General features: G+C 54.0%; 2 protein-coding genes across 2 annotated transcripts; one reads left to right on the forward strand and one right to left on the reverse strand.

The window, feature by feature from the left end:
* Positions 1-2,440: 2,440 nt before the first annotated feature.
* Positions 2,441-3,071, reverse strand: DICSQDRAFT_61869 (uncharacterized protein; the record flags this gene model as incomplete). Its single annotated transcript, XM_007366263.1, has 5 exons — positions 2,441-2,512; positions 2,637-2,666; positions 2,739-2,753; positions 2,837-2,932; positions 3,009-3,071. Coding segments are annotated over 5 exons (276 nt in total), but the record flags the coding sequence as incomplete, so codon positions are not given.
* Positions 3,072-3,465: 394 nt separating this feature from the next.
* DICSQDRAFT_106819 (uncharacterized protein) lies at positions 3,466-5,102 on the forward strand. Its single transcript, XM_007366264.1, has 4 exons — positions 3,466-3,635; positions 3,717-3,849; positions 3,922-4,335; positions 4,392-5,102. The coding sequence occupies exons 1-3, from the start codon at positions 3,486-3,488 to the stop codon at positions 4,278-4,280; spliced, it is 642 nt and encodes a 213-aa protein (XP_007366326.1). The 5' UTR covers positions 3,466-3,485; the 3' UTR covers positions 4,281-4,335; positions 4,392-5,102.
* The last annotated feature ends 6,561 nt before the right edge of the window (positions 5,103-11,663 follow it).

Here is an 11,663-nt window from a genome sequence, read left to right on the forward strand (position 1 = left end):
AGGACGCAGACTGATGACAAGCTTAGCACACTGGTTCACTGGGGGTCTGAGGGTTCGAGGTCACTAGGGGTCTAGGGAGTGAGAACGCTTGATTGGTACAAGAGGTCAAACTGGGGTGCCCAGTGCAAGACCTGTCCTTATATACTAAAGTACACGGTCGCTGACTAATCGGAGAACAATAGCGAATGGGGACAAAGGAGTCACGTGGTGTTGTGACCACGTAGTACAATGGCGAAAAGAACAATAGCGATGAGAACAATGGGGATATGAAGCATGGTGTTGGAACCATGGTAGGTACGAGTGTCCGGGTTGTGCCGTAAGAAGAGGGAATGCATGGTAGAGAGGATACGAGGAGAAAGGAAAGAAGAGACGCCCCCATAGGGCGTTTGTAACACCCTTGTGCCGGCCTTTGCTCTGCCCCGTCAAGTTTTCTGATACGTCTATCCTGTCGCGGCGACTAGGCACGTAGACTCGGGTCGACGTTTGGCGACTACTCTGTGGGCAAGTGGCAAGGAGCCGAAAGGAAAAGAGAGAGATAGAGAGGGAGGCCAGCACGAGGGCACAAGACCTGTGAAAGCTAGTCTTCATGCAAATAGCAACAGACTAGTCCCAATGACCAAGTTATATGTTAGCAATCAAAGAGAGATACAACGCTATAGTCACTCACCTAGTCCAATGACCAAGAGGTCGAGATGGGGACTAGGGAGCGCCTAAGGGGTCCTTATATACTAGAGGGGCTGCTTAGCAACCAAAGGCAACGTGCAAGAGCGAGGCAGTGAAGATGATAAAGGAAGGCCAAAGGGCAAGAAGGAAAAGGCAAGGGGATGGTAATCACGGGAACGGAGCATGTGGCAGTGGCACGGCAGGCACGGGCCAAATTCTTGTGCGAAGAAAGGCGAGAGAAACTTCGGGACAGTCTTAACTTTGCCCGGAAACATGACATATATACCACATGACACAACAATTTGACTTTCTCAACGCCTTTCTAAGAATTGAACCCGAGATAAAACTACACCTTTTCCGCGCGCTCGCCCTGTCAGAGAAAATGTCCGGGAAAGGTCAGCTTTCACAGGCTGAGCGGCAGAGAACCTTTGTGAAGAGTAAGCATTAAGCCCCTTTCTCCACTCTGGCGAGTGGCACTCCAAAGTTGTTCTGTTGTATGAGAAGAAATGTATTGTATCTTTCTGTGAAAGTCATTCTATACTTGGGGGAGAAATGCAGCTGTTCAAGTTAGGACTGTCCCGGAAAATCACTTACATTTCGCAGGGTTGGATTATGCACCCTGCCTGTTGTGTGGGAACATATCTACTGTGTCCAAATTGCGATAGGATGGAAAAGGAAAGAGCCCAAAAATGGAAGGTGGGCATCAGAGGGGGAGATATGGGCAGCAAAAAGAGGCACCTGTCCAACGTCCGTGACAAGACCCACTCTATCCACAGCTATCAATGTCTACTACAGTACTATTTCGGTCTACTATAGTGCTAAAGTTGCGTTATTTGGATAAAATTCGCAAAGGTGGTTTTTACCGATGTGGTCAAATAATACAATCAATCCCATTTTGGTGGTCTGTCAGACATACGCAAGCCCTCCTGGATCACCAGCCGTTGACTGGCTGGAATCCACTGGCGCTCAAACCCCAGCTTTTCATCTAATGGAATCCAGCTTGATCAGTCCTGGTTTCTCATCTAACGGACCTCAATCGCTCGCTAGCTAGATTACAACTGGTCAGCTGACCGTCATCCACCGGCGCAGTCCTCCACCTGGATTCCGCTTATGGGATGTTTAACGGTGTACCAAACGGGGATGGTCTCAAGCACCTTCTCTCCGGGCTCCATTTATTTACCAGTGTTAGATGCCAGCCGCTGTGGAGAGTTGGCTGAGGGGGATATAGAGTACATGTGATCTGGCGCTTATGTTACAGGATTTTGTACTCTATCAGATTTCAGCTTGTCCCCCGCCTCTAGGATATCGCCCCCTCAACTCGAGACAGCGGTGAGTAGGAGCCTGGGATACTCCACCCCTGTGACAACTCGCGCAGAAATCCTCGGAAGTGCCGCCACGTGACAAAATGCCGGTGACTCGTAACTCCAACTCTTTGCCGAACAGGCCCTTGGTGTCAACGTAGCGAGTTTGCTCGCACTCACGCGTTCGTACGGCGGAGCCGGACAAACCTCACGCCAACCCCAACGACGGCCGAGGCGCACAGGGTGATACCAACAATATATTCATACAATATCCATAGCATGCTCTCATACGATACGATTCGACACGACGACTCGGGAGCGCATCATCAAAAATCCAGGAACAAATAGGCGGTCAATGTCAAGAACTGGGCTCAGCCTGTCAGAGTCGGCGATCAACGAACATATCTCATCCGCCTTCATCGACATCTACGGCCTGCCTGCGCGACTACGACAACGATGTCGCGAGCGCTGAACGCTCAAGCACCGAACCCGTAGAGGGTGCGGCCGGAGCGCTTGAGCGCGTACACGACGTCGAGCGCGGTCACGGTCTTCCTGCAACGATTGACGCGTGTGAGCAAACACGCGCAGACAGACGCGGGCGGGAAACCACAGGACACAGGGGAGCCTGTGGCTGTGGGAGAAACGAGTGATAGCAAGAGAAGGCGGGGGGACTTGCCTCTTGGCGTGCTCCGTGTAGGTGACCTGTGCGATAGCGCGAACACGTGCGTCAGCAAAGGCAAATCGTCTGAATCGAGGGCTGCGGGGGAGACGTACCGAGTCACGGATGACCTGTGAACATCGTGCGGAGCGTGAGTCATGAACGCAACTGGGGAGGACAAGGGGCAGAGAGGCAGCGTGGGTGGGGGACGCACGTTCTCGAGGAAGATCTTGAGCACACCGCGGGTCTCTTCGTAGATGAGGCCGGAGATACGCTTCACGCCGCCACGACGGGCGAGACGGCGGATGGCCTGCGGTCGTCGAGACACAGTCCCGAGTCAGCTCCCTGCTCATTGTCCTACGCGGATATGCACGATGACGACGCACGGGCTTGGTGATACCCTGGATGTTGTCACGGAGGATCTTGCGGTGACGCTTGGCGCCGCCCCTGGGGGTTCAACAACAGTCGCCAGTCAGCACCGAGTCGCAGTCGCAGCGGCGGCTCGGTGTCGCAGCCACAGACGCGACACAGCAGCGACACCGGCGTGAGGAGAGAGCTGCGCACTTTCCGAGACCCTTTCCGCCCTTTCCACGTCCAGACATGATGAGATCGAGGTTGGGTAGCGGTAAGAAGAGGAAGCGAGGTGCAGTGGCCTTCGAGTCGAAGGTGGTGGTAGCAGATGAAGAGTGGAGCGGCGCGGCGGTGCTGTTCCCTCCCGCGGTGTGATCAAGCGCCGGAGGGTGTGCTTCGGCTATTTCCTTGGCAGGTGTTTGTTTGACTGGAACGGCTGCTTTGTCTTCGACTCCTCCTTCAGTCACAACATTTCCGCTTGCATCGACTTGAGACAAGCCCGACGGACAAGGATGGCGGGGCTCTTTCCAGGCTACAAACACGTCGAGACGTTCGGACCAGACTGCGAGTACGAAGACGAGGAGGAGGTAGAGTACGTGACTCTGGACCTGGGCACGGTGGAGCCCACGCTGGTCCCGAGCTCGTCGTCGTACCGCCTAGTTGTGAGTGCCTCGCTTTCTCCTGCAGGTCCGCTGTCGTGGGCCGTGGAGTTGGGGTTGACATGCGGAGGGCGCGCGATACAGGGCTTGGACAGCGCGACGCCATTTCTGCAATTGTCGGGGACGATGCTGATGGGCGAGCACGTTTCGCTGCTGGGGACGGAACTACTGTTCGCAGAAGGTCCCACAGCGGGTACAAGTGCGGGCGTGAACTCTGGTAAGTAGAATCCCGCATCGCGCGCGGCGTGACGAGGCTGCTCAAATCGCCGCCTGCGCGAACGGTGGACAGATGATCGTGTCCAGGGCAAGAAGTCGCTGGTGCACGTGGCGAACACCGAGCGCCGCATCCGGTTCAAGGAAGTCGAGCTGAAGGCTAAGCTCGCGGGTGCGCCGGCGCCTTCGAAGGGCGAAGGGGCGGCGACACCGGCGGCCAAGACGAGCCATCTTGCGAAGAAGGTCAAGACGCAGATGGAGCATGTCATGGGCGGCAGCGCCGGCCCCTCGCGGCGAGGCCGGGGGCGCGGCGGGGGCCGGAAGCGGGGGTCCACGAAATCAAAGGCCCGCGAAGGGGAGGAGGATGCGAGCATGCGGCCCGAAGGAGACGACGGCGAGCGTCGTCGAGAAGACGTCACGGACGCTTTCGCATAGATCGTTTGGGGACGGATCGTGCGCACGGCGTGCTTCGTGATGTGATGTGCTGTGGGTGAGTGGCAAGAAAGGAACGGAGATCGTAGTCTGTTTAACTTGTTCTGCGGACAGATCTTCGTGTTGCGTTGGCAGCTGCAGACCCAGCGCGGTTCTCAACCATCGACCGTCATCCCTTCTCGTCTTCCCTGCGATCCCACCACGACCAGGCGCGGGGTATGTGTGCCTATGTCCGATCCGACAGCCGTCCGAAATCCTCTGCGCATCTGCACCCGCACCCGCAAGAGAACAGTTCGCCCTGAGCTGGTCGCCCACCGACATCGTCCCCGTCGCACCTCCCAGCCAGCTGATCCTTCATCTCCTGCACACCACCCGTCTTATCGCCGCCCGTTAATACAGACCACAACGAGGCTGGTCTCATGCCATGCCCGCCCCCAGCGTCGAGTGGATCCAGGTCGTCCATCTCCGCCCCATCGCCTGCACGCGGTTGGGTCCCCGTTGACGCCTCTACGGCACTGCTTCCGTCACCCCTTCCATCTCCCGCTTCGTTTACACGCGCGAGCAGCAGCAGCACACCCCTTGATGTACACGCCCGCTTCCTCCGCGGCGACCGCGAGTTCATTCTGGCGCTCTCGGCCCTGTCAGCCGTCTCTCGATCCCGTGCTTCGCGATCGTGGTCATTATAAAAGAGCAAGGCGGGGGCCGCTACGCTTATAGGGTTCCCCTCGTTGTCCCATCCTCTTGAAGCCATTGATTATTCCTTGCGACATGCCACCGTGGCCACATCTGCCCTCTTCCACCTCCTTCCTTCCACCCTTCCTTGCGGCCGCACACTCTCCCTCCGCCATCCGAGGGAGAGCGAACGTAAGTCGACTGCCCGTCCGATGATGTCCTGACGCGCACAGTAATCTCGTGTCGACGCAGACGTGCATTTCTGACTCGGGGAGCTAGCACCGCTCGCTGAGCGCTCTACGTGACCCGGGGTACGTGCCATAGCCGAGCCATTCCATTCGCCGCACATGAGCGCTGACCCCGTGCGTACATGTGGAATTTCAGGTTCTCAGTTCAGTAAGTCGAGCCCCTTCCGCGCTCGCCGAGCTGCTTACTGAACCGCGTCACCTAGCACACGCCGGTTCAGCGTACAGCTGACTACCTGTCCTACTTGGTGCGGCGATGGAGCGAGAGATATCGACCACTCAGGCTGGCAGAAGCCTTCTCCGATCGGTGTGGATGGCGATTGGTGTGGATGTTGTGCACTCAATTTCTGGGATATCACCATCCATCAATGCTATAGTGTCGCGAGACTGGGACGCCGGATCGACGAGCAGTTCTACCAGTCCTCGGAGCTCACGCTTCTGTGCTATCGCGAAAACTGTCCTTGAATCTCGTTCGGATAACCCTCCCGGCCAGGTTTGCATGCCTCCCGCGCTGACGCATCTGAGCGTGTGAGGGTCGGATTTGACGGTAAGTCTAGCGCTCACATCCGTGATTCGGAATCTAGGTCCTCGCATTGTCTCGTCGCTGGTAGCGTTCAGGGCAGAACGGTTTCTGCCTCCAACGGATGTCGCAAAATGACCATTGCCAGGGCCGGCTGTAATGCTTGCAGGGTGGATATCACTACTAGATCGATCTCTGAGGTCACTCCGGATACTACTTTGGGCCCTCATGCAATGAGAGTCGTGATATAGGCGTGGTCACACGAGCTTACATGCAGACAGGTCTTTATTACCAATCCCCACCCTCTCCCCAGCAGCAGATCACGCTAGTAAGTCAATGGAGTGCCTTTCCCAGCAGCTGCCACTTCCCAGCGGCCCGTTCGAGTCGACGAGTGAAGCACATGCATGGCATCCGCTCCGACTGCGGCGTACTAGCCAGCCCACGCAGAGCAGAAGCTGCCTAGCGTCTCACTGGTGACGACTCACATCGCCAACTAGACACTCCCTTGACTCGGAGAGCGTCGTGTGCAGGGGTGGTGCGCGTCTTACCAAGCGCCCAGTATCTGTGGCAGCTTTCGGCCATGATTCAGCAGCACATAGTTGCTGCGAAAAGCGAGTGTCGTCATCAGCTGTCTATGAGCCAGACGAAGGCCACGTCCTTACAAGAGAAGGTTGACATCCCCAAACTCCTGCAGCAGCTCGACGCGGCTCGAGGACCGTCTCGCACACAGCTGCTCGCCGGTCACTTACACTGGGGTAGGTCTGATAGCGATCGAGGCTTTCTCCCCGGTTAGGTATATCTGGATTGACCTCCTACTGGACGCCTCTCTAAAAGAAGTTCTTTACCGGCCAACCTGTTGGGCGGTTGATGCGTCTACGACGTGATCTATGTACGGTGCTCTCCTATTTGTTGAAGCGCAGCAGCAATTTGTGAATGCCACGACAGCATGAACGTGAGTTCGAGGGGGGGGGAGAGGAGGGTTCCGAGTCCCCCAGGAAAGTCGGTAGGATGCTTCGCCCTTCTACAAGCGCTCGACGCGAGTTCACCGAGCCGCGGGATAGGAAGGACTCTGGAGTGGACTCGGCGGGGTGCTGTTCTGTTGTTGCGCTAAGTATAGTACCCTTAGTAAGGCCCCGACTATTGGTTTTGGCAGCAATCACACCCCGCTCCCTTGTCATCGACGAAGTTTCCGGTCTATTGAGGCTATGAAGGCCCGGGCCGCCAGTGCCAAGTTCCAACATGTACTACTTATGTGTGGTACGCACTGCCATTTGCAACACCCAACCCCCTCGACTGTCTGCTCTGGCCAAACGCGTGCCCGACGTACTCGCTCGTTCAATGCAGTTGCCATGTTTTATTAATAAAAGGGGACCATATTGAACAACTTACTACAGGGAACTGACGGCCAAATGGACGCACACGGTCAAATGGGCACCTGCTTTTTCTGGCAAACAGACGTCTGCTTAGCGCCCAATGCGTCCACTATCTAATCACGCGTGAGTCAGGCAGGGCGAAAGGGGAATGACATTGTCAAGGCGCAGCGCCAGACGAGGCATCCGACTTGCGTCGCCACCGCTCTCTCGCGCGACCGGGAGGGGCCGAGCTCAAGCCGGCGGAGGCGAATACACTGACTGGGACAAGAACTATCTAGCAACTAGCGTGATGTATAGTATGTATAAACTGTAGGGATAGCGGATGGGTGGGTAAGAAAAAACACGAAGCCCGAAGTCGGGGACTTTCGAGCACGCCGGTGAGGAAGGAGGTGAGGAGAGAGAAGCATCAGGGATCTGTACATATATACACTATCAGAGAAACAAAGACCTTGTCCCGCGCTGCAAAATGCGTTGAGCGTGACAAAGGCTTTGTATGACGGTGAAGAGAAAAACACGTTGTGGGCGCACGTGCTCCCCACGCAACTTAGACCCCAGTCAATCCCAGTGAGAACGTGCCGGATTCAGGTCGATATGCGTTGATTTTGATCGTATATAGTCAGGCAACCCGAAATCACACGAACACTTGCCATATTTACGACTGTTTTCGTAATGAGTTGTATAGCGCCGTGCAAACCCCCAATATAATACTAATCCTGTCGATTTGGGTTGATGGGGATTGTCAGCAATTGATTGTGCTCGAGAAATTTCGGGCTGGGTAGTTTCAGGTCGTCTTGATGCAGAGCACGCCATTGGTTGATATTTGTGAATATCTGTATTCATTCGTATAGACTTGTATGACTATGTGATACAATATAGCTACAATTGCACACAGTTGCGGTCAGGTCTCGCTATACGTACCGAGCGTAAGTGCACTATTTCACTGATGCGCTGTAGAGGGGTAGAGACAATGGGACAATTCTTTAAGCATCAGGGGAGGAGTCGAGAGTTAGAGAAGGACAGTATGAGAATGTTGCACAGTGCATGTATGCAATCGTAAGATACATTACTGTTTGTCCCCTCAAGTGACTGCGTGCGCCAGGTCGAACTTGAGAGGATGCGCTGGGAAGGTGAGTGCCGCCTCCATACCAGTAGCAATTTGGGTAACCACATACCTCCAAAAATGTTCGACATACATAACATGTTACTCACCTAGGGTGGTGTTGCGATGGCAACACCATGCACGACAACTTACCTTGTGCTCATACTCTAGACCACAAGACACACCTTTATAACTCTCTCCAACCCCAACGTGCCTTCGTGACACCATTGCATAGTGTCTGCGCTGCATTTTCACCAAGGGAGAACCGGCTGTTGGTCGAGCAGAAAGAAGAGAGGTTGGAGAATAGGCAGAGGCCAGTGTCCAGAAGTGCAGAAAGCACTGGGTTCGAGACCATCCCCGGGAATTAGCCTTTCCGCTTACCGCTAGGGGGTTTGAGTGGGTATGGCCGATTGGTTCGCGCCGGAGGAGTCCCACACTATTTCCAGAGCACGGCTGCACCCGAGGCTCTGGGAATGTGTGTAAACGCATTTCCTCCTCGGGTTGGTGCTCAAATCTGCGGGGTTTAAACCCCCTGCAACATAGCTGATTCGGGGGAATTTCACCTGATTTGGTCATTAGCGTTGCCTAGTACGTCTACCAGACATGCCTCCACCGTAGACAAGGCAATAAAAAGCGCTCAACCTGAGAATAGGCAGAGGACGGCGGTAATCAGTGCAAGCAGCAACTCCACCACAATGATGTCACCATGTTTAGGGCAGGTTCCTACTGCCAGAGAACAGAGACTTCGTGTCTCCGGACCTTGCAGTACTTAAAACAATCACAGTAGAAATGTTTGGGAGGAGGTGGCATCCATGAGATGGTCCCATAGTGGGTGAAACCGTGGGAGAAGGCTGCGGATGCCTGGCTCAATTGTCTGATGGGAGCAGGCACAGAGAGGAGGCAGAAGCCTTACACGGCAGAGAGAGGTCGGACTCGCACGCAATACTAGAGACAGACACAAGCTAGGCTAAGGCCTTACGGAGCCACAAGCTAAGGCATTACGTAGCTACAGCTAGAGAGATACTAGCATGCATAGACATCATGCCCTTAGAGACATGTACGTCCGATCTCGCGACCATATGGCTAACACAGACGTCAAATGGGCGCTAAACACCGCCCATCCGACCTGAATCGACATAGCACGAGTATGTACAGCCAGATACGATCTCACACGCCCCAAATCGACCTGAATCCGGCACGTTCTCACTGGGACTAGTCAATACTCATTCCCAGTGAGAACTTACATGGGCTCAGCTGTATAGGGTCGAATATTTCCGTAGATGTTCGGGAACCCCGACTGTATCCGCCAACTCGGACTGGTCCCTGCTTTCACTGTATGTGGTTGTATTTCATTGTTTTCGTTCACGACAGTATACATGACCCGTCAGATCAGTTCGAGCATGGTCGATTTCAATCGGGCGTGTTTGGTTAGGCATGTATGCACTTGATGCCCGTCTTTCCACGTCATCCGAATTATACTGTATATTATAGTATGAGATCGTATTGCTACACATCGTAATACAACTATAATCGAGTGCTTTAATACAGAGGGACAAAGCTGGAAGCGGTGGGATGGGAATGAATACAGTGGCGATCAGCGCTCGATATAGCACCTGCGGCCGCACCGGAGGAGCCGCGGGGGCCACATCGAAGCCCCTATACTGTGGCGAGGTTGACGCTTCCGACGTTCAACTTGAACACACCCAAGTTCAATACTTCCGAAGATGGGTCCATCAGTAGGGCTCGGCAAAGGGGGTGCTCCACACGTACCATCTATGAAGTAGCAAATGTCTGAGTTTCTGCATCGAGATGATGATCAGCCAGGCACAGGAATAGAGTTAGGGCGACCTACCCTGCGAGCCAAGGCACTTAGGGTCTTGTAGGTGCCTCGAAGGACTCCAATGTGTCATTGGCATCAATGTAACATTTGCGTAGGTATTCAGTAGTTTGGATGCATCCGTACTGGTGCTCCACCACCCGACGGACGCATCCAAGCTATGGTAGACAGGTGCATCCATAGGGCACGCGGTACATCCAACATATGGATGCATCCATAGGTTGTAGATGCACCATAGACCACTGCGGATGCATCCAATGGGCTATGCACCATATACGCGGACGTTGTGGTCGTGGTTCCCAGCGCATTACTAGTGACAGGTGCAGAATCCGCAATTTCGTACTGTACGACAAATAGACAAAAGTGATGTACTCTGATCTGCGGCACATGTACACATGAATCCTCCGACCTCCCGATGAACAAGCACACCTACCGTCACACTCTCAACTTGGTTCACTCGGACTACATCGCATAAGGCACAACCTGTCCCATAAGTGTCCGTAGAATGTCAGGACTGAGATTGACAGCTGCCAGACACAGCCCGTGGTTGATTTCGCAGAAGCAGGCTTGTGAACGTCGGCGTAAGGCACCCATCAAGCGGCAGACTTTGAGCACGAACATGCCAGTAGGAGTAAGGGTGGATTGGAGGGGGAGTGGCGTGTACATGTACACAAACTGTGGGCCTCCGGTGAGGCCTTGCCCAGCTCCTCCTGTGGCATTAAGAAGGTGAGTTCGGCAAGATACGGATAGTAATCCCCTCGCCTGTTGGCACATTAGAACACATTACGGCCTTGAGACTGCATGACTTACATCTTCGGCTCAAAGAAGACCTGCTCAGTCGTGAACACCTTGATCTGCGTGCTTGGAAGTCATCTGGAGATCTTGGATGGAAGTAGAAGAGGAACCGCTAGGTCATTGGGTAGGAGAAGAAGGGGGAGGAGCTTACGTAAGAAGATGATAAACTCGGGGCTGTAAAGACAAAGATTAGATCTGACTAGAGTCGAAACAAGATCTTCAGTCAGTAAGGAAAGACTATATTGCAGCAACGAACTGTACCTAGAGTCGAAACAAGACTACAAAGGTTAAGTAAGTAACTACAAGTTAGTGATAGATGTAACGAAGTACTCACTCTTCAGTCAGTAAAGAAAGACTGAAGAGGGAGGACACAATCTGAAGTCCTTATATACTACAGAGAAGTGTCCATGACTAATCGAAGAGTGGTTAGTCACATGTACCATAGTGCGATGAATAATACGATGGTGAAAGAATTGCGACGTATCGCACCATAGGATGAGTAAGAGATGAGTAAGGCATAGACCTGTCTAGACCGTTCTTGAGTAGTACGGATTGTCCTAGACAGTACCAGAAGAGTCCGGAAGCATAGCTATAGTACACGAGCAGAGAGTCCCAAATATGGTAACATACTACATAAGCGACTACAGCTAAGCGCTAGGAGACGCATAGCCTCGTGTAGTCCGGACCGGATAAGTCCAAGTTCAACAGAAGATGAGAGCAAGACTTAGACGTATGCATCGATGTATGATATAGACAGACATGTGCTCGGCTGGGTCAGACCCCTCCTTGACCCACGGTCAGACCCCTTCGGGGTCGAGACCCGTGGGTCAAGCCAAGGCGACATC

The sequence above is a fragment of the Dichomitus squalens genome, assembly GCF_000275845.1.
Source record: "Dichomitus squalens LYAD-421 SS1 unplaced genomic scaffold DICSQscaffold_17, whole genome shotgun sequence".
Classification (NCBI taxonomy): domain Eukaryota; kingdom Fungi; phylum Basidiomycota; class Agaricomycetes; order Polyporales; family Polyporaceae; genus Dichomitus; species Dichomitus squalens.